This window comes from Salmo salar, chromosome ssa04, assembly GCF_905237065.1.
Source record: "Salmo salar chromosome ssa04, Ssal_v3.1, whole genome shotgun sequence".
NCBI classification, from domain to species: domain Eukaryota; kingdom Metazoa; phylum Chordata; class Actinopteri; order Salmoniformes; family Salmonidae; genus Salmo; species Salmo salar.
In genome coordinates this window covers 24,909,853-24,933,625 of record NC_059445.1, presented here as the reverse complement: position 1 = coordinate 24,933,625, position 23,773 = coordinate 24,909,853, and the positions used below count along the sequence as shown (strand labels likewise).

The 23,773-nt window shown below is 40.8% G+C and overlaps 1 protein-coding gene across 1 annotated transcript; it reads left to right on the top strand.

The window, feature by feature from the left end:
• Positions 1-14,896: 14,896 nt before the first annotated feature.
• LOC106602698 (uncharacterized) lies at positions 14,897-21,881 on the top strand. Its single transcript, XM_014195492.2, has 6 exons — positions 14,897-15,170; positions 19,431-19,751; positions 20,102-20,404; positions 20,764-20,865; positions 20,977-21,032; positions 21,302-21,881. The coding sequence occupies exons 1-6, from the start codon at positions 15,128-15,130 to the stop codon at positions 21,431-21,433; spliced, it is 957 nt and encodes a 318-aa protein (XP_014050967.2). The 5' UTR covers positions 14,897-15,127; the 3' UTR covers positions 21,434-21,881.
• Positions 21,882-23,773: the final 1,892 nt, after the last annotated feature.

Sequence of the window (23,773 nt, the reverse complement as noted above, 5' to 3'; positions counted from 1 at the left end):
CTCTACTCCGACAATTAATCCACACATAAAACGGTCAACTGAATCATTTCTAGTCATCGCTCTTCCTTCCAGGCTTTTTCTTCTCTGGAATTTATATTGCAATTGGCAACTTTCATAAATTAGGTGCATTACCTCGTTCGTCTTTCTGTCACCCACGTGGGTATAACCAATGAGAAGATGGCACGTGGGTACCTGCTTCTACAAACTAATGAGGAGATGGGAGAGGCAGGACTTGCTGCGTGATCTGCATCACAAATAGAACTGACTTCTATTTTAGCCCTTGGCAACACAGACGCTCATTGGAGCGCGCGAGCAGTGTGGTTGCAATAATTTAATAATATTGATTTCTACATTTATTTTGCAGGTATAGTCACCCTGTAAGTACTCAGACTATTTACCCAGTACTTTGTTGAAGCACCTTTGGCAGAAACTACAGCTTTGAGTTGTTTTGGATATGATGAAAGAAGCATGGTACATCTGTATTTGGGGAGTTTCTCCCATTCTTCTCTGCAGGTCCACTCAAGCTCTGTCAGGTTGGATGGGGATCGTCTCTGCAAAGATTATTTTCAGGTCTCTCAAGACATGTTCAAGACAGGTTCAAGTCCGGGCTATGGCTGGGCCACTCAAGGATATTGAGACTTGTCCCGAAGCCACTCCTGCATTGTCTTGGCTGTGTGCTTAAGGTCATTGTCCTGTTAGAAGGTGAACCTTTGCCCCAGTCTGAGGTCCTGAGCACTCTGTAGCAGGTTTTCATCAAGGATCTCTCTGTACTTTGCTCCGCTCATCTTTCCCTCGATCCCGACTAGTCCCCTAGTCCCTGCCCCTGAAAAACTTTCCCACAGCATGATGCTGACACCACCATACTTCACCGTAGGGATGGTGCCAGGCTTCCTCCAGACGTAACGCTTGGCATTCAGGCCAAAGAGTTCAATCTTGGTTCATCAGACCAGAGAATCTTGTTTCTCATGGTCTGAGAGTCCTTTAGGTGCCTTTTAAACAAACTCCAAGTGGGCTGTCATGTTTATTTTACTGAGGAGTGGCTTCTGGCCACTCTACCATAAAGGCCTGATTGGTGGAGTGCTGCAGAGATGGTTGTCCTTCTGGAATGTTCTCTCTTCTCTACAGAGGAACTCTCGAGCTCTGTCAGAGTGACCATCTGGTTATTGGTAACCTCCCTGACCAAGGCCGTTCTCCACTGATTGCTCAGTTTGGCCGGGCGGCCAGCTCTATGAAGAGTGCTTCCAAACTTCTTCCATTTAAGAATGATGGAGGCCACTGTGTTCTTCGGGACCTTCAATGCTGCAGAAATGTTTGTGTACCCTTTCCCAGATCTATGCATCGACACAATCCTGTCTCGGAGCTCTACAGACAATTCCTTCGAACTCATGGCTTGGTTTTTGCTCTGACATGCACTGTCAACTGTGGGACCTTATATATTCAGGTGTCAAATCATCAAATCATGTCCAATCAGTTGAATTTACGATCAAGTTGTAGAAGCATCTCAAGGATGATCAATGGAATCATGATATACCTGAGCTCAATTTCGAGTCTCATAACAAAGAGTTTGAATACTTATGTAAATGTGATATTTCAGTTTTTTGGAAAACATTTCTAAATACTTGTTTTTTCTTTGTCATTGTGGGGTTTTGTGTGTAGATTGATGATGGAAAACATTTATTTAATCCATTTTAGAATAAGAATGTTAAAGTAACAAAATGTGGAAAAAGGAAAGGAGTCTGAATACTTTCCAAATGCACTGTACAGTAAAGGGACAATCTAAAATATTTACAGCTGTTCTCAAATTATTGATAGAATTAATGATAATATAACTTATGAATACCTCACAATATCTTTGTAAACCAACAATGTTTAGCCTCATAATACTGTATGTTTAAAACTTTAATTATGATCTCATGGACTCATTATATCCATAGCTCCATCTATAAATTTAAGAGCAACCCAGCTGATGGAGCTGCTGTTTGGCTGAAAAACAAATTATGGATTGTTTCTTTAAGGTTTCAGTTCTGTTTTTGAAGTTTGACAGTCGTATGCTCTCTAGATCCACCCTCTTTGTTTGAGATTATACATGATAAATGTTATCTTTAAACAAGTTATCACTTAGTTAATACTGATGTGTGTATGTCTTGTAGGATCTTCTTTGGAATGTGTCTCAGAGTATTTTCACATATGTAGTCACTGGTATCATGGTGCTGGGGATAATGAATATGGGGTTGAAAAATGGTGGAGTTCTTGTCAAAGCAAGACCTGAACTACACTTTATCACAAGTCTGCATTTTGCGAAAAAGCGATAAGAGGAGTTAAATGTCACCGAAGATCACTATTTGAGTCTAAATGAAAATCAAGATCTACCCCTCAGAAACATTTCAACAGAATCTACATGGTGAAAAGAAAAATAACCCTATGGACCTTTTGTTTCTAACGTAGCCTAACAACCACTGCTTTGAATGAGTATGTGGGTTTATCTCAAACACTTGCTATTTTCATTATAAACAGCTGCTATCTACTGACAAGCTTAACAATTAACAGCTTTAGCAACTACAGGCAGGGGAGGCACCTAAAACTGTCATTTAAACAACAGAACAGTCAATACTGAAAAGAGGCTTTGGCCGAGCAGTAGAATACTAAACACGGTAGTGAATTGTATTAAAAGATAGGTTCCATTTGTTTTAACCTAAACATTGGGATTTGGGACAAAAGGCATCTAAAAAGAGAGATTTTCTTGCTAATAACCTGAGGAATAGCTATTGAATTGGCCCATATCATTGGATGTCATTGAGGCCCCTATTCTACAATAGACTGTGAGAATGACCAACACAGGAAGCCTGAAATGATAACATCAGCGCAACAGTTATTTCTCCCACAATATCTTTAACAACTGTACCCCCACAAGTTTTTCTGTATGACTATTTTTACTTTCATATTGTTTCAACGTCCTATTTAGGATGTACCGTCCTCTTCAGGATGTGAGTTATCATGTTGGCCTCACAGTGACTACCAGTTTTTCTCCTTTATGCTGTATCAACATCCCTGCAGGCAGCCATGCGATGTAACTGGAGTGGATCATCAATTGATGTTCTGGTATAGCCTTTTCACTCCTCCTCGGCAGGGAGAGGGAGGGAGGTAGGGAAGGATGGAGAGGGACAGGGAAAAAGGGGCAGAGAGAGGGGAGAGAAAAGGGGTAGGAAAGCAACAAAAAGTTAAAGTAAATAAAATTGTCATACGTTTCATTATTAGATACTTTGTGCCAGAGGAAAAAAGGAAACAAGATATGTCTGACACTCTCTTGTCCACTCTCATTGTTGTGCAGTAGGTAACTCAACAGTCAACACAACACATATTTAGAACCATTCCTAAATCCAGTTGGAGGAACCAAAAAGCCAACCTTTAAATGTCCACAGGCTTCGAAATTACTGTAAAAGACAATGTGAAGATCAAAGGCATTATTATATACTATATGTTCTGTGTGGTTTCTCATTGTGCAACCCAACCATATCATATAGGCAAAACTGGTTGCAATGACATCAGCCTGGGTATCAAACTCAGGTGGTCTGTCAAATCAAGACCACATTAACCCACTGGCACAGAGCTAAAGCCTACAGTTGTAGCCATGAGGGCTGCATACTGAATGTTAACTTGCACTCTTTAGATGAAGTACAGATAAAGGAAAGTAAATATATGGCTAGGGAGGGTGTGACTAACTGACAGAGATACACAGATGCTCACCTCCAGGAAAGGTTCTGCAACACTCAGGAGTCATTTGTTACTAACTGTGTCTGTGCATGAAAGTCTTTTTCGCATCAGAGAAGTCCAGCTATTCAAGTAATCATTGTTAGAGAGTGTGTGTGTGCTTGTGTATACCTACTCCTTTTTCAACATTTAGAGAAGTGTATCAGACAGGTACAAAAGAATGCAACTGTGACCAAGCAGAGGAAGTGACACTTTATTTGATCTGCATCCTGTGTTCAAGCATGTCTGAGGAAGGCCCTGAAAATCGTCCAAGATTACAGCCACTCCACCAGTAGACTGTTCAGTCCGCTACCGTCTGGCAAGCAGCATCAGGTCACGAACCAACAGGCTCCAAAACAGCTTTAACCTCTAAGCAAAAATACTGTTAAAACCTCTTCGGGCTAGGGGGCGGTATTTTCACATCCGGATGAAAAGCATGCCCAAAGTAAACTGCCTGCTACTCAGGCCCAGAAGCTAGGATATGCATATAATTGTTAGATTTGGATAGAAAACCCTCTATAGTTTCTAAAGCTGTTAAAATTATGTCTGTGAGTATAACAGAACTTATTTGGCAGACAAAACCCCGAGGACAAACCATCCAGGAAATGTGTTTTTTGAGGTGAATCTATGTGAATCTAGATTTCTGAGGCATTTGGTTGCAGTTCGTATGGCTTCCACTAGATGTCAACAGTCTTTAGAAATTGGGTGATGTTTTTACTTTGAGAAATAAAGAAGTAGCCCTGTTATTTTCATGTGTCACTCCAGGTGCACTCTAATGTTTTGGTGCGTGCTTCACGTTGTTTTCGTCCGGTATTGAACACAGTTTATCCTGTCTTAAATTTGATCGATTATTTACGTTTTACAATATCTAAAGTTGGATTAGGAAAGTTGTTTGAAATGTTTGGACAAAGTTTACAGGTAACTTATTAGATATTTTGTCGTCATGTTGGGCGAGCTGGAACCGGTGTTTTTCTGAATCAAACGCGCCAAATAAATGGACATTTTGGAGATCTAACGACGGAATTAATCGAACAAAAGGACCATTTGTGATGTTTATGGGACATATTGGAGTGCCAACAGAAGAAACTCTTCAAAGGTAAGGCATGAATTATATCGTTATTTCTGAGTTTTGTGTCGCGCCTGGTGGGTTGAAATATGATTGTCATGTGTTTGTTTGATGGGGTGCTGTCCTCAGATAATCGCATGGTTTTCTTTCACCGTAAAGCCTTTTTGAAATCTGACATGGTGGCTAGATTAACAAGAAGTTAAGATTTAATTTGGTGTATTGCACTTGTGAATGTATGAAAGTTAAATATTTCTAATAATTTTTGGGGAATTTTGTGCTCTGCAATTTCACCGGATGTTGTTGAAACGTTCCGCTAGCGGAACCCCTAGCCATAAGCCATAACATTAAACAGTTCATCTGGAGCTGACTACCTACACCCATCCGCATTGATTCTTCCTGCATTGACTATATACACACTCATAAACTCTACTCACATATCCACACACTGATACTTCTGCCCCCCATCCCCTTCCCCCCAAAGACACTCTCACTCTGAAGCTCATGCACACACACAGATTACACTCACATACACACAACCATACATGCACACACAGCAATTCTGATTATAAGCAGATGTATCCTTTAGATAAGCGTCTTCTAAATTATTCAAATGTAATTATCTAAACAAAGGTAATGTATATCAATGAGACATATTTCTTATTTTTCTAAATAAAAAAGTGCTCACAGCAAAATAAAGAGAAGGTTTGAGGCCATGATTAAGGTAGAGCAAATGTTTCATTGTACATCCTCTGAATAGACATAGGCTTATTGTATATGGCAGGTGGGCTCAATTAGGCATTAGGCCACCCAGGTTATTAGCTGAATTTGTCCTCCTATAGTGAACTGTATACATTGTCTATATACAGTGTGGCCCAAAATTATTGGATCCCTTGTAAAGATGGGCAAAAAATATTGTATAAAAAAAAATACAAGTACTGAGCTATATTGTATATTCTCCCCCCCCCAAAAAATATATATTATACTAATACAATTGTTCAGAGAAAGAGATTTTGTTTAACAAGTAATACAAACAAATCTCTTAAAGATAGGGTTCACGATAATTGGATCTCCTGTTTTCAATACTCCAGCACCCTCCCCTTGCAAGGATAACGACTCTGGGCCCTTTTCTAAAAAAAAATCTGAGATTGGAGAACACATTGGGAGGGAGGTTAGACCATTCCTCCATACAGAATCTTTCCAGATCCTTGATATCCTTCATCTGTGCTTATGGACGGCCCTCTTCAATTCAAACCACAGGTTTTCAATGGGGTTCAAGTCCGGAGACTGAGATGGCCATTGCAAAATGTGGATTTTGTCGTCACTTAACCATTTCTTTGTCCAATTTGATGTGTGATTGGAGTTATTGCTGGAATATTCCCTTGTGGCCAAGTTTCATCCTTCTGGCAGAGGACACCAGGTTTATTGGCTGAAATGTCCTGGTACTGTAAAGTTCATGATGCTGTTGACCTTATACAGCTGCAACATCGAGAGCATCCTGACTGGTTGCATCACGACTGGTACGGCAATTGCTTGACCTCCGACCGCAAGGCACTACAGAGGGTAGTGCCTACGGCCCAGTACATCACTGGGGCTAAGTTGCCTGCCATCCAGGACCTCTACACCAGGCGGTGTCAGAGGAAGGCCCTACAAATTGTCAAAGACCCCAGCCACCCCAGTCATAGACTGTTCTCTCTACTACCGCATGGCAAGCGGTACTGGAGTGCCAAGTCTAGGACAAAAAGGCTTCTCAACTGTTTTTACACCCTAGCCATAAGACTCCTGAACAGGTAATCAAATGGCTACCCAGATTATTTGCATTGTGTGCCCCCCGAACCCCTCTTTTACACTGCTGCTACTCTCTGTTCATCATATATGCATAGTCACTTTAACTATACATCCTTGTACATACTACCTCAATTGGCCTGACCAACCAGTGCCCCCGCACATTGGCTAACCGGGCTATCTGCGTTGTGTCCCGCCACCCACCACCCGCCAACCCCTCTTTTACACTACTGCTCCTCTCTGTTTATCATATATGCATAGTCACTTTAACCATATCTACATGTACATACTACCTCAATCAGCTCGACTAACCGGTGCCTGTATATAGTCTCGCTATTGTTATTGCCGCGCTACTGTATATAGCCTCGCTTCTGTTATTTTTCACTCTCTTTATTTCTTTACTTACCTGTTGTTCTCCTAATACCTTTTTTACACTGTTGGTTAGAACCTGTAATTACGCATTTCACTGTAAGGTCTACACCTGTTGTATTCGGTGCACGTGACAAATTCACTTTGTTTTGATTTAATTACGCTTTTTTGCCGACGTTTACTGACACCGGCCATATTTAACGGGTGTTGAGCGCTCGTAAATTAATTATTCTGCGCTCTGGTACACTCAGATGAGAGTGCTCTGAAATCCGTGTAGATAGTAGGCTGGACACATTACATTTTTAACAACCTTCTTTTCTGATAAAAACTAGTTCATTGCATCCGCTGTGGAGCCCAGTTTTATAATATGTTCATATTTCCCAGCTGCTTGCCGTCGTTTTGAAGTATTCGCGAAAATACAGGCCTTATTTTTGTGCATTTTTCACCCTGCCAGCTCCTATTAGTTCCATTGAGCACCGTGGCACCAACTCACTCTCTGAATGTTCTATTCCCAGCTTAATGTTCAACGTTACAATGCCTGCTTCGCTAATGTTGGCAATGAGACCTGCTCACGTTGTTTTATAGTTCAAATGTAAACAACAACAAAAATTATATTGGAATTCTGCGGTCTTCCCATTGTTTCCTATGAGGGACATATAGGCGTGTCTGTCTATTTTGTGTTTATATTTATATATTTTTTTTTCATGTCGGACGCCATTTTAATCATGAGAATCTCCTCTTTCTAATTATGTAAGCCTGGGCAGCTAGCTCGTTGTCATCAAATGCTAGCCCCAAAATACTTTTTGCCCTTGGAACGCTGAGCTCCCCCGATTTGTTTTGCTATTGTCACAACTTCCGCGGAAGTTGGTTCCTCTTCTTGTTCGGGCAGCATTTGGCGGTTGGCATCGTCGGTCTTCTAGCCATCATCGATCCACTTTTCGTTTTCAATTTGTTTTGTCTTGTCTTCCCACACACCTGGTTTCAATTCCATCATTACATGTTGTGTATTTAACTCTCTGTTCCCCCATGTCCTTGTCCGGAATTGTTTATTGTAAGTGCTTGTGCACGTTATTTCTGGTGTGCGACGGGTTTTGTACCCATTGTTTGATTGTTCTGTTTCCGGTGGTTTTTATTATTAAACTGTGCCGTTGTAAACACAGTTTTTGCTCTCCTACGCCTGACTTCTCTGCTGCCAGTACGCACCCCTTACAGCTATGGAGAGGCATGCCGGTCTATTTCGCCAAATATCTCACTGTGTATACTTTGATTTTTTCAAGTCGGCACCATTTTAATCAGGAGAGTCTCCTCTTTGTAGTTATGTAAGTCTGGGCAGTGAGCCTTTTTGTCATCGATCTCTAGACCAGAAATAGTCGGAAGTTTTTATTTTTTCCAAAATTTCTCATCGAGGTGTGGATGTTTACTTTCTACACAAGTTTTTTTTTTTTCCTGTTTTGTCCGACAAACAGATTGTAGTGGTAAAATAAAAAGGGATACATTTTTTTGTGCCATTTAAGGGAAATTGAATTCTAAGCATCACTCCAGTCAAAACAGGCTCTGTGAACGTTCGATTCCATTCATTTGCTATGGGCTCGCGCTAGTGTTCCAGCTTAGCCAACGATCTTAAGCCGTTTTTCAGCCTTGGGTGAATTTTGACTCTTTCTATTGTCCAGCCTATAGATAGCCAGAGATAATTTACGAAAGCACCCGAATGTACAATGAGAACGCACAATGACTATGCCATTTATCTCAGCTAAGAATGACGGGAATAATCAAGTCAATAAACGTTGGGTAGTTAGATAGCTTATAGTTAATTTACTGGCAAGTTTGATGTATAAATACTAACATTAGGTAGCTAGCTAACATACCGGTACATACTGCTGTAATGATATTGTCACGCCCTGACATAGAGAGACGGTTTATTTCTCCATTTTGTTTAGGCCAGGGTGTGGGGTGGGCATTCTATGTCATTTTATTTCTATGTTTTGGCCAGGTATGGTTTCCAATCAGAGGCAGCTGTCTATCGTTGTCTCTGATTGGGAACCATAGTTAGGCAGCCTTTTCCCACCTGTGTTTCGTGGGTAGTTTGTTTTCTGTTTTACCTGACAGAACTGTGCGCTTTCGTTTCCATTGTTTGTTATTTTGTTTAAGTGTTCTGCTTTAAAATAAATAATCATGAACACTCACCACGCTGCGCTTTGGTCCCTTCTCTACGACAGCCGTAACAGATATGCTATGTGGTTCGTAAGGACAGCGTAGCTTACAAATTGTAATGTAACTTATTTTAAAAGTCAATACTTTGTTACACTGAGTTGCAAGCTACCCCTTGGTAGGAGGGTTTTCCTAGCTCGGCTATTAGACTATTCAACCTTTACTAAAGAATAGTCTATTGTTCAGCTATTAGCCCCCCTCCCCAACTTGCAACAAATACTAACAATTATGTTCGCTTGCTGGACAGGCAAATGTAGACTACTTTAATTTACTCTAATTTAGACTACTAAACTGTAAACCATTTAAAACTTGTGTAATATCCATGAGACTATCGCTGCTGATCATGTTTGCCAATCACATTATCCACATCTAAGGAAGTAGACAGCTGGTGATGACAGCTCTAGAGAGTTCTCTGTCTGACAAACTGCTAACAGTTAAATAATTTGTATTTATTTATAATCAAACTATTTAGTGATAGAAACGTGATACCATCAATGCACCCAACTTAGAACACAGGATCCTTAGTAATGTAGCTAGCTTGCTAGTTAGCTAGCTAGTTACAACAAGTAGATATGTTGCTAGATACCAGGAGCAGATAGCTTTATCACCATCTAGCTTGTCAGTTTGAGACAAGGAGCGTTTTTATCAAAAAAGTTTATTCCAAGTAATAATTTAAAGACTACAAAAGTCTATACGACAAGGAGTGCATCTAATATAGTCATTAATGCAGAACCCACTAATTTAATTTATACTGACAAATAAGAAATGCCACATTATCCCTGTCAATAGTTGGAGTAGGATGATTGCATAGCACCCTTTCTCAAACTGTCAGGATGTTCATTTTCTAGCTCACAAACTACATTCCTTTGCTGTGATGATTTATTTTATTCATTCTCATCTCTCACTTTTATCTCACATGATCTATTTAGCTTTCCTGTGTCCTGCTCCCAGAAATAAACCAAGTGCTATTCACAAAGCCTATTTCTGAGTAAGTGACAGAGTGAATGGTCGGGAGGGGGAGATCCGGAGGGGGGGGTGTATCACAGGAGGTTGGTGGCACCTTAATTTGGGAGGATGGGCTCATGATAATGGCTGGAGAGGAATAAATGGAACGGTATAAAATACATCAAACACATGGTTTCCACGTGTTTGATGCCATTCCATTGGCTCTGTTCCAGACATTATTATCAGCCGTCCTCCCAGCAGCAGCCTCTACTGTGTTGAAAAAATGGGTTGAGACTGAGTCATGTGAGTAAGAGGAGACAGAGCAGCACCCGTGCACCTCTTGACAACTTTTTACCAGTTGTAGGTAGGCAATTTAGATTGTCATTATGGAGAAAGATATTTCCAACCCTTTTTCCATAAAGCATTTTAATGCGTTAGAACTGATGCTTATCTCCAATCCAAAATGAAATCTAGAATAGGCTTACTATTTCGCCACAAAGCCTTTTTCACTCAGTATTTTCACGGCCGGATAAAAAACATACCCGATTTAAACTGGTTACTACTCTTGTCCAGAAACGAGAATAGGCATATTATTAGTATATTTGGATCGAAAACACTCTAAAGTTTCTAAAACTGTTTGAATGGTGTCTGTGAGTATAACAGAACTCATATGGCAGGCAAAACTCTGAGAAGATTCCAAGCAGGAAGTGCCCTGTCTGACAATTTGTGGTCCTTCTGTTGCCTCTCTATCGAAATTACAGTATCTGTGCTGTTACGTGACACTTTCTAAGGCTTCCATTGGCTCTCTAAAGCCGCCAGAAAGTGGATCGGGGTGTCTGCTGTCTCTGGGCAAAGTATAGGAGCTCTGTTTGTCAGTGGACTGCCTGGTGACAGTGCGCGTTCACGAGACCTCACCAATACCTCACCAGTATTTGTTAGTGGTCAGGCTGGGAACAGTGACACTGGAGATGCGCGTCCACGAGACTACTCCATTTTTTTCTTTCACTCTTTGAATGAATACAACGTTGCCCGGTTGGAATATTATTGCTATTTTATGAGAAAAATAGCATAAAAATTGATTTTAAACAGCGTTTGACATGCTTCTAAGTAGGGTAATGGAATATTTAGTACGGTAATGGAATATCTACTTCAACAACATTTGTTGTTGAAGTAGAAGTCCTGGGAGTGCATTCTGACGAGGAACAGCAAAGGTAATCCAATTTTTCTAATAGTAATTCTGAGTTTAGGCTGCCCCGACGTTGGCGGGTCTGAATAGCTAGCGTTGATGGCCGAGCTATGTACTCAGAATATTGCAAAATGTGCTTTCACCGAAAAGCTATTTTAAAATCGGACATAGCGATTGCATAAAGGAGTTCTGTATTTATAATTCTTAAAATAATTTATGTATTTTGTCAACGTTTATCGTGAGTAATTTAGTAATTTAATTCACCGGAAGTTTTCGGTGGGTACGCTAGTTCTGAACATCACATGCTAATGTAAAAAGCTGGTTTTTGATATAAATATGAACTTGATTGAACAAAACATGCATGTATTGTATAACATAATGTCCTAGGAGTGTCATCTGATGAAGATCATCAAAGGTTAGTGCTGCATTTAGCTGTGGTTTGGGTTTTTGTGACATATATGCTTGCTTTGAAAATGGCTGTGTGACTATTTTTGGCTGGGTACTCTCCTGACATAATCTAATGTTTTGCATTCGCTGTAAAGCCTTTTGAAATCGGACAATGTGGTTAGATTAACGAGAGTCTTAACTTTAAAATGGTGTAAAATAGTTGATTGTTTGAGAAAATTGAATTGTGGTATTTAGTTGGTTTTCTATTTCGCGCCATGCGATGCCATTGGCTGTTGGCTTGGGGTTCCGCTGGCGGAACGGGGTTCCGCTAGCGGAACGTCTAGATGCAAGTTAAACTATGGGCGAATGATCTGTCTATGAAATTCCCAGCCGCTCCTGAATCGACGAGCGCCTTATGCTGGAAATGCGGGGAAAACTCAGGAAAAGTAACATACAAAAACAGGTGTGCAACAGAGGGCTCTGGGTGAGAATGGTGCCGGCTCACCTGGGGTAATGCCAGAGTGCCCTGCCTGCTGTCTCGACCCCCAGAGAAACCAACCCGGCACCGACCGGCAGTGTGACCTCTGCGGCCACAGGTTGTGCTTGTGACGGAACCTCCTCCGGTCTCCCTGAGCGCAGCACCTCCTAGCTCCGAGGGCATCGGAGCGGTGGTGCTGGGGGATGGAACCGACAGACCCCGCTCTGGACGTCCGCGAGTAGCCAGCAGCTTATTCAGCCGAATGGACAGGTCCACCAGCTGGTCAAAGGTGAGGGTGGTGTCCCTGCAGGCCAACTCCCGATGGACGTCCTCGCGCAAACTGCAGCGATAGTGGTTGATCAGGGCCCTGTCGTTCCATCCCGCGCCGGCGGCCAGGGTCCAAAAGTCCATCGCGAACTCCTGGGTGCTCCTCGTCCCCTGCCTCAGATGGAAGAAACGTTCACCCGCCGCTCTACCCTCAGGCGGGTGTTTGAAGACTCTTGGGGAAATCCTCGAAATGGTCCAGCGCCGCATCTCCTTCTCCCCACACGGCGTTGGCCCACTCCAGGGCTTTCCCCAAGAGGCACGAAATGAGGGCGGATACCATCTCACAGCCCGAAGGAGCCGGGTGGGCGGTTGCCAGGTATAGATCCAGCTGCAATAGGAAACCCTGGCAGCGTGCAGCCATCCCATCGTACTTCCGGGGAAGGGCGAGACGAATCCCACTGGGACTGGGTGCAGGGGGGGCGAGTAGTGGAGACCCCGGTTGTGCTGGTGGAGGCGCTGGAGGAACTCCCTGTCTCTCCCAGCGGTCCATGGTTTGGACCGCCAAGATGGTGGAGCATCGCCGCGTGCTCCTCGACCCCTATACCTGCTGACTCCATATTCAGGGTGTGGAATTCTGTAAGAGGTGCGTAACTGGCTGTAGGGAAGTCAGGCACAGGAGAGCAGAACTGGGTAACAACCAGAGCAGTTTAATGAGGCAAAACAAACTGCACCCAGAACAACAAAATACGGGTTGAAATAACTTTACAACAAACAATTCCACACACAGACATGGGGGGAACAGAGGGTTATATGCACATCAAGTAATGAGGGCATGTAAACCAGGTGTGTAGGAAAACAAGACAAAACAAATGGAAAATGAAAGGTGGATCGGCGATGGCTAGAAGACCGGTGATGTTGACCGCCGAACGCCGCCCGAACAAGGAGAGGAACCGACTTTGGCGGAAGTCGTGACAAGTTTAGTCACATAATTGCTCAATTTGAAGTAAGTCAGACTTATTAGCCACTTATTTTGCCACATTTCTTTCAATCATACAGTTTTTACATTCCTCATCAATCCATGGAGGCTTAATAGTTTTAACAGTCAGTTTCTTAACAGGTGCATGTTTATCAATAATTGGAAGAAGCAATTTCATAAATGCATCAAGTGCAGCATCTGGATGCTCCTCATTAATCAAATCAGACCAAGATATATTTTTAACATCATCCACATCAGAGTCAAAGCAAAATATTTTGTATAATCTCTTATTATTATACACCATTATAGGCCCAGCTTTTGGAACTTAGGCTTTCTTGGATATAGCCACTATATAGTGATCACTGCATCCAATTTTATTTGTATTTATTTTTTACCTTTTTTCAACTAGGCAAGTCAGTTAAGAACAAATTATTTTTTACAATGGCAGCCTAGGAACAGTACCTGCCGCCCCATAAAAAGGGTACGGATACAGCTTTAGAACAAAGTTCTACAGTATTAGTAAAAATGTGATCGATACATGTGGATGATCTTGTCCCTGTCGTGATTGTAAACACCCTGGTAGGTTGATTAATAACCTGAACCAGATTACAGGCACTGGTTACAGTGAGAGGCTTCGTCTTGAGCGGACAGCTTGATGAAAACCAGTCAATATTCAGGTCCCCAAGAAAGTAGACCTCTCTGTTTACATCACATACACTATCAAGCATTTCACACATATTATTTAGATACTGACTGTTAGCACTTGGTGGCTTATAGCAACACCCCAAAAGAAAAGGCTTTCGATGTGACAAGTGAACCTGCAACCACAATACTTCAATAACACTTGATATAAGATATTCTCTAAGCATTACAGGAATATGGCTCTGAATATAGACCTGGCTCTCAAGAGAAGACAGGCTATGTGCCCACTGCCCACACAATTTGGTGGAAACTGAGCTGCACTTGCTAACCTTCTGCCAAATGTATGACCATATTAGAGACACATATGTCCCTCAGATTAAACAGACCCACAGAGCATTCTAAACAAATCCAATTTTGAGAAACTCACATGTCTATTGGTTGAAATACTAGTGTGCCATCACAGCAGCAAGATTGTGAAGAACAAACAACGTTGTGAAGACAACCCGTATTTATGTTTGTACTTGAACTATTTGCACATTGTTACAACATTGTATATAGCAATGATATGACATTTTAAATGTCTCTATTCCTTTTGAACTTTTGTGAGTGTAATGTTTACTGTTTATTTTTTATTGTTTATTTCACTTTATTTATCTATTTCACTTGCTTTGGCAACGTAAACATATGTTTTCCATGCCAAAAAAGTCATGCGAATATAATTTAATTCACAAAAATTACAAGGGACACTCCCCACTTTCTCTAACATGTTTTCCTGATAGAGAGAGACAGTGCACACAATGTGTGAAAGAGAGAAAGAGGAATAGAGACGGGGCACGCAACGAGAGAGAGAGAGCACACAATGTGTGAAAGAGAGAAAGAGGAATAGAGACAGGGCACGCAATGTGAAAGAGAGAAAGAGGAATAGAGACGGGGCACGCAATGAGAGAGAGAGAGAGAGAGAGAGAGAGAGCGCGCAATGTGTGAAAGAGAGAAAGAGAGAGAGAGATGCGGCACAATGGGTGGGAGAATGTTGAGTGAATTACACTTAATCTGAACACCCTATTGAAAAGAAAAATGATAAGATTCGTTCTCTGGATATTACTCTTTCTCAAAAGTGGTAAGTCTACCTTGTCAAACTGAGAGTCATTTACAAAAGTAGGCTCCTATCATGTTACATGACTTGTGTAATTTATGTGAATATGCAATATTATTGCAAAAGTGCTATGTGGAAAATGCTGCAGAAACAAATTGTTAGAATTTCACAATCGCTTTTTGGTCATGTCCTTATTGTAAAACTGGTTAAATCCGGACTGCCAACTTTTCGCTCCAGAGTGGTGAAGCAGTCTAAGGCACTGCATCTCAGTGCTTGAGGCATAACGACAGACACCCTGGTTCAAATCCAGGCTGTCTCACAACCGCCCGTGATTGGGAGTCCCATAGGCCGGTGCACAATTGGCCGGGTTTGTAAATAATAATTTGTTTTTAACTGACTTGCCTAGTTAAATAAAGGTTAAATAATAAAAATGTAAAAAAGAAAGCTTGGAGTGAGATTTGCAATGTGAATTTCATTGCCCCCTGGCACAACCCCTAGATGATAATTGTACTTTTTTAAAGCTCATTTCCTGCAATTCTACGTGTTTGACATGACTTAGGCATATGACCAGGGTAAAAAAAAATAAACAGGTCAGCTTTGAAAATTAAATTAACACTCAAAACTCGAAGCGTTTGTTACTTTGAGATTTTTGGGAGATTAAATGTAAAGTACATTTTTAATATTCATGGTTGATGGCAGTGGGGAACCAAATCATAGATTGCAGTCTCCTTATCCATAGACTGCTTTCAAGTGAACTCCACAAACATTCTGTAATTTGGGTGAACTAACTCTTTAAAATAGGGCTGGAAGAAAATCCTGCTTGCTGGGTTGGCCTCCCCTGAAGTGCTGTGTGTTTGAAAATGTTATTGTTTTAACAATTAATTTCTCAAAATCACCCAACCTTCAAGAAAAATCTAATGAATATCAATATTCAGGTGGTTTATGTTTACTAGTTGAACATCCTTGACGTCATCTTACTCTACATTGACAAAATATAATGCGTTTATGAGTCACCGTACTATCTCTGCTTAGCATGTGCAGAATACTAAAATGTCCAAAATTATACTTGAGTCCTGGAGCATTTAATAGCCAATGCTTATAGAATTTTTTTATTTAACCTTTATATAACTAGGCAAGTCAGTTAATACTAATAAATTCTTATTTGCAATGACGGCCTACCAAAAGTCAAAAGGCCTCCTGCGGGGACGGGGGCTGGGATTAAATATTTTAAAATAAAATACAAATATAGGACAAAACACACATCACGACAAGAGAGACACCACAACACTACATAAAGACAGACCTAAGAAACAAATCACATATCACTGTCAAATATACAGGATACGAACGTTCCATTCCAGCTTAAAAATGGATATGTAGCATTTTGCAAGAACAACAGAAAATGTATACACATCTATGGACAAAAAAAATCGGAGAACTGTAATATTTTACACACACATGAAGGTACCCATAACCAATCATTTCTAATGAAAAAAACAGATGGATATAGTGTTTTGAAAGTAAACCCTTCAAATCTACCCGTGAGTAAAGTAGTCATAGTTCTTGTACCCAGTCAACATTCAAAATGTAAAGTTTCATCATGTCTCTTCAACTTACCCAGAACATCCATCTTTACATCTTTAACAGTCCGATTATGACAGACACACTCATATGGGCCCTTGTCATTTTACACAGCAGAGATGATTGTAAGAGAGAGGTCTTTGTTGATTTTCACCCTCTTCTTATTAAAAACTGTCCATGAATGGATAACATATCCTCATATAATTCATTTTCAAAGACACAAGTAGGCATATCAGATTTCAAATATGTGATTACAGTGGCAAAATTGTGAAGTAGAATAATCAAATAAGTGTGGGGAATAACAGCAGTGTTCTTGCTGATAAGTCAAGCACAGTAATGAAACAACATGTTTGCCCATTGTTAAGAATTACACTTGTTCCATTGATCATACTAAAAGTAAATAAATAACAAAATCTCCAGAAGACAAGATTACATAAATCTTCCCCTACACTCGAACCAAATCATTTTTGTCCCCACCCTAGACTAAAACGTACACTGTAGGTAGGTCTGTCTGCTGCCTTTACGTTGTCACAGCCTAAACGACAATCACCAAAGGAGGAGACTAGTGTGGATTAAATCAACTTTTGTACATGCCGTCAAAATGCTGCATTGTATATTGTACATAAAACAGTGGTACCATGCTACTCTTTTTTAGAGTTCTATAAACTCAGGAGAGATAGTTCTCTCTCCATTCAGCTCCACTCTAATCATATGCTTCAATGTGTGGCGGTTCACAGTGCTGTGGCAAGACAGGACGACGATAGAGGTTCAGATCGTGACGCGTCCTTGGTCATGTGCAGTGTTGCTCTATGTTATTCTTGTACTAACTAGGTTTAGTAAATGTGAAGCTCCAGTTCACTTCATTGTATTCAGAGTCTTTCTTATTAAATCCATTAGTAATAAGAGCTAAGACACTACAGACAGTACGTACTAAAGAAGATTTCATTCACACTTGCGTTAGTCCGCTCTTTTGGTGATTGGCTTTTAGACTGTGACAATGAAAAGGCAGCAGACAGACAGACTTACACTACAATATGTTTTAGCAGGGAAGTTTGGTAGGGTGACCTGATTTGTAACTATGAAAATAATTTTGTCAAACAGGTTGTGAACCCAAAAGGGTAAATTCTATTCTAGAGGGGGGGACAATAACTAGACAAATAATTTGGTTAGGGTGTAGGGGCAGATTTTTGTCATCTAGTCTTCAGGAGATTTAATTAGCTGTTTACTTTTAGTCTGATCAGTGGAACAATTCTCATTCTTAACAATGGGCTAAAATATACAGTAATTACAGTGCTTGACTTATCAGCAAGAACACTACTGTTATTCCCCACACTTATTTGTTTATTCCACTTCTTCACAATTTTGTCAGTGTAATCACTTAGTTGAAATCTGATATGCCTACTTGTGTCTTTGAAAATGACTTATATGAGGCTATGTCTTTTTGCAGCCATTCATGGACAGTTTTGAATAATTCAAATAAGCATAGGATAGCAAATGCTCCAGGAATCAAAAATAATTTTAACATTTTAGTATTGTGCACACGCAGAGCAGTGGTGGTAGGGAGACACAACTCATAAACACATTATATTTTGTCTATGTAGAGTAAGATGATGTCAAGGATCGCCAACTAGTAAACATAAACCACCTGAATATTGATATTAGTTTGATTTCACTTGAAGGTTAGGTGATTTTGAGAAATTAATTGTTATAATAAGAACATTTTCAAACACACAGCACTTGGGAAAAAGCCCAGGGGGGTAACCCTCCTGGAGAGCAAGCAGTATTTTCTTCCATACCTATTTTAAATAGATAGTTCACCCAAAATACAAAATATACAATGTTTCTGTCCTTACCTTGAAAGCAGTCTATGGACTAGCATACTGCAATCTAGGATTTGGTTACCAACTGCCATCAACCAATAAAATGTATTGCGCAGAGCCTTAGTGTAGTGGTAACACTCCCCGGCATATTTCACATACAACTTTCCACTTGAGAACAGGGATCAATCCCTGTCTCCCCATCTCATTTCACTACTGTCTGAATAAAGTGTCAAACCACCTACAAAATATTAGCATACTTTACATTTCATCCTCCAAAAATCTCAAAGTAACAATGTTGTCAAATTTGGAGTGTTTATTTAATGTTCAAATCATCCTGAATACACTTAATTTTCTACCCTGGCCATAGGCCTAAGCCATGTCAAAATACGTAGAATTGCAGTAAATTTGCTTTAAAACAGTAAAATCTCCCTGTGGGTGTTGAGGGGGGACCTCCATCCCCCTTCTAGGGATTGTACCAGGGGGCAATGAAATTTACATAGCGGACCGCACTCCAACCTTTTTTAAAAGTTGGCAGCCCTGTAAGAGGTGTGCCGTGAAAGCGTATGAAGAGAGTGAAATGAATGTGTGTCTCACGGCCAATGTGTGAGAGTTGGCAGCTCTGGGTTAAATAAAGGTAAAATAGTCTTATTTAGTGTTCACAAGTTAGACATGTGAACTAGGCTACACCTAGGAGCCATAACTACAACTCAATGGATTTATAAAAATAATACAAAGACAATAAAAACAAAAATGTACATAGGTCACTGCATACTGTAAAAGTACAAATAAATTAAGCCTAGTCTATCATGTGCTTGACTTCCTGTTAATATCTTGTATTGATGTAGCCATTGCCAGTAGCCTATGTTTTATTTCTTCCTTTCAGATCTGATTGATGCTGTAAATGTGACGGAAAAAGAGGGAATGAAAGTAACTTTACCGACTGGACTTACTGAACTACCTAGTGGCATAGTTATATCATGGTCTTTCAGTCTGAGTCATTCATATTCATTTGATAACATAGCTCTGCTGAATGCAGGTGTGATTAAAACAGACTACAGTAGGAAGTTCAAAGACAGACTGAAGCTGGATACTCAGACTGGATCTCTCACCATCAGAAACCTCACCATCAACGACTCTGGACTTTATAAAATAGTAATCATCAATACACAGACTTCATCTGAGATTGCAAATCTAACTGTCTATGGTGCGTGTCTGACTTAGTTTTTTTACTTCTCTTTTTTTCATTCTCTCATTTAGTCTGTTACCTATCTCCCCGAGTTGTTTTTAATGAAGATTAAGAAAGACCTTTTGTATTTAGAGTTACTTGTTTTTAAGCTAACATTTACCATGGCAGATCTCAAACAACCCAGGCAATTCACAACATTTACACTGTAAACTTTATTTTGAGTCTTCCACATGTTCTCATAATAAGTATCCCACTTCTCCATATATGTTTACATCAAATTTATGACATCTTATTTCTTACTTTAAACACAATTTATTTTAAATCTCTGTTTGTCATTGAATCACTGCTTAATCATTCTGCTATCCCAGCCTCAGTGTCTGCTCCTCACATCAGTCCCTCAGTGGACAGTCCATTTGAAAAAGTGAGCTGTTCATTGGTGTGCACTGTGAAGAACGGGAGAGAGGTGATCTTGTCGTGGTGCAGAGGAGAGGAGATATTCAACCAGACCAGCAGCCCTGATCTTCTCGCCAATCTCTCTCTCCCTCTGGAGTTAAACAAAATAAACATTGACACCTACAGCTGTGAGGCTTCCAACCCTGCTGACTCAAAACCAACTCCACTCAACATTGAAATTCTCTGCCCTCAATTGTCCTCATGCTCTGCCCTCACAGGTATGTCAACACTGCATATAGTATTGTTTTTTTCTTTTTGTGGAACAGTGAGAGCCAACACCCAGACAGTGTCTGTCCTTCGTTTCCTCACTAACAACTTATTTTGTAGGACAGTAAGGGGAATAATAACCAATTGTATTTTTAACTTTAAAACCTGAGGGCAGTTTTTACAAAATCCCTCAACATGTGCATTATCATATTGAATTTATTTGAACTTCTGTACTACAGCAAGCTGATTTTTGTATTTATTTGCCTATGAGCCGTGTAGCTTACCTTATAATACCTTCATCAATATCATTCATTAGTATTGACTAAAGCACATGGCATGGATTTGAACAGCTGCATTTTACTCCTGACAGAGTCTGGTCCCAATCCTGTCGCAATCGGTCTGGTCACATTGTTAGCAGTTGGGATAATAAGTGGTGGTATATTCTGGGCAGTTAAAATAAGAACATGTGGAGGTAAGTACAATCAGTGTTACAGTTCACATCATACAGAGCACCCTGAAGGCAAAAAACACAGAACATAGGTAATCGTGTAATATTATGCATTTTCCCTTTATTTCAATGCAGCCAGCATGCAAAGAGAAGAAGACCAACATTATGCTGATGTGAACTTTCATAGATTGGTAAGGTCTATGTGTATATGTACTGTGTATATATGTGCATGCATTTTATGCTATTTGGTTTTCTATGCAACTTCTGTATCTGTGAACAGACACACACACACACATACTGTACACATTTAGGATGGAAGTGGTCACTTGTTGTTGACTTGTATAACGTACCAGCCAATGTGAAAATACCGAATACACAATAACAAGTACAGTTTGCAAATGGTTGGATCTTATTGAATTACAGGCTTCTATTTCTATTTGGTTATGTGCTGGCATTACAGGTTGGGGATATACCGGTATCTGGCACAGGAGGAGTCTGTTCACCAGAGGAGTCTGTTTTGTACACAGATGTCAGAATCTTACCTTCTGTTCAGACAAGACTGGATTCAATCACTCCTCTCTCAAAGCTGTGACCTTGGAGTGGTTTAGAGGCTTGTGTGTCTCAATGACCCTGAGAGCTATGCCGGAGGGGGCTTGGGCCCCTGGTAGACTTAGCCATGTTGGATTGGTCTCCGGTGAGGGGCCAGTCCAACGACAGCATTGGTCCTACATGTTTCACGTTGGCATGGTGCTATAGGTAGGCAACCATACCAGTCTGACAGTGTTAAATATTTTGTATGTCTTTACTGTCATTTTTAATGTGTATTTTTCACAGTGTTGTATTTTACTTTGCAAGAAATGTGCTTGATAATTTAATTGTTGATAAAGTCCAAACAATTGTCAACCACAATGTTGACCTGGTGCTCCAGCAGGGCAATTACATTTCCCCCAAAAAACACAGATTTTGTACAGCTCTCACATTTATACCTTTCATTGCCAGTGTTAAACTCAGCATAAAAGGAAACGTCCTCTCACTGTCAACTGTGTTTATTTTCAGCAAACTTAACATGTGCAAATATTTGTATGAACATAGATTCAACAACTGAGACATAAACTGAACAAGTTCCACAGACATGTGACTAACAGAAATGGAATAATGTGTCCCTGAACAAAGGGGGGTCAAAAGTAACAGTATCTGGTGTGGCCACCAGCTGCATTAAGTACTGGAGTGCATCTCCTCATCGACTGCACCAGATTTGCTAGTTCTTGCTGTGAGATGTTACCCCACTCTTCCACCAAGGCACCTGCAAGTCCCTGAACATTTCTGGGTGGAATGGCCCTAGCCCTCACCCTCTGATCCAACAGGTCCCAGACATGCTCAATGGGATTGAGATCCGGGCTCCTCTCTGGACATGGCAGAACACTGACATTCCTGTCTTGCATGAAATCAAGCACAGAACGAGCAGTATGGCTGGTGGCATTGTCATGCTGGAGGGTCATGTCAGGATGAGCCTGCAGGAAGGGTACCACATGAGGGAGGAGGATGTCTTCCCTGTAACGCACAGCGTTGAGATTGCCTGCAATGACAACAAGCTCAGTCTGATGATGCTGTGACACACCGCCCCAGACCATGACGGACCCTCCAACTCTAAAGCGATCCCGCTCCAGAGTACAGGCCTCGGTGTAACGCCCATTCCTTCGACAATAAAGGCGAATCCGACCATCACCTCTGGTGATACAAAACCGCGACTCGTCAGTGAAGAGCACTTTTTGCCAGTCCTGTTTGGTCCAGTGACGGTGAGTTTGTACCCATATGCGACGTTCTTGCCGGTGATATCTGGTGAGGACCTACCTTACAACAGGCCTACAAGCCCTCAGTCCAGCCTCTCTCAGGCTATTGTGGACAGTCTGAGCACTGATGGAGGGATTGTGCGTTCCAGGTGTAACTCGGGCAGTTGTTGTTGCCTTCCTGTACCTGTCTTGCAGGTGCGATGTACCGATGCTGTGCAAGTGTTGTTACACGTGGTCTGCCACTGCGAGGATGATCAGCTGTCCGTCCTGTCTCCCTGTAGCACTGTCTTAGGCGTCTCACAGTACGGACACTGCAATTTATTGCCCTGGTCACATCTGCAGTCCTCATGCCTCCTCGCAGCATGCCTAAGGCACGTTCACGCAGATAAGCAGGGACCCTGGGCATCTTTCTTTTGGTGTTTTGAGTAAGTAGAAAGGCCTCTTTAGTGTCCTAAGTTCATAACTGTGACCTTAATTGCCTACCATCTGTAAGCTGTTAGTGTCTTAACGACCGTTCCACAGGTGCAGTTTCATTCACTGTTTATGATTCACTGAACAAGCATAGGAAACAATGTTTAAACCCTTCACAATTAAAATTTGAAAAATCCAAATAACTTCACAGATCATCTTTGAAAGACAGGGTCCTGAAAAAGGGATGTTTATTGTTTTGCTGAGTTTAAGTCACATTTCACATACAAACAGCTCTGCTATTTATTTGTCTGTTGCATAATGTGTGTCTTTACTGTAATTTTAGATGTGTACTTTTTCATAGTGTTGTACTTTGCTAGAAATGTGCTTGATAAAAATGCAATATTATTGTTATTTTGGTCAGAAAATTGGTCTGAACCGGGGTTAGTAGTATCAAACCTTTTAGAACACCTACTCATTCAAGGGTATTTCTCAAAAAAACTATGAAAAAACACACATGGAATCATGTAGTAACCAAAAGTGTTAAACAAATCAAAATTACATTTATATTTGAGATTCTTCAAAAAGCCACCCTTTGCCTTTGACAGCTTTGCACACTGCTGGCATTCACTCAACCAGCTTCATGAGGTAGTCACCTGGAATGCCTTTCAATTAACAGGTGTGCCTTGTTAAGTTAATTTGCGGAATTTCTTTCCTAATGCGTTTGAGACAAT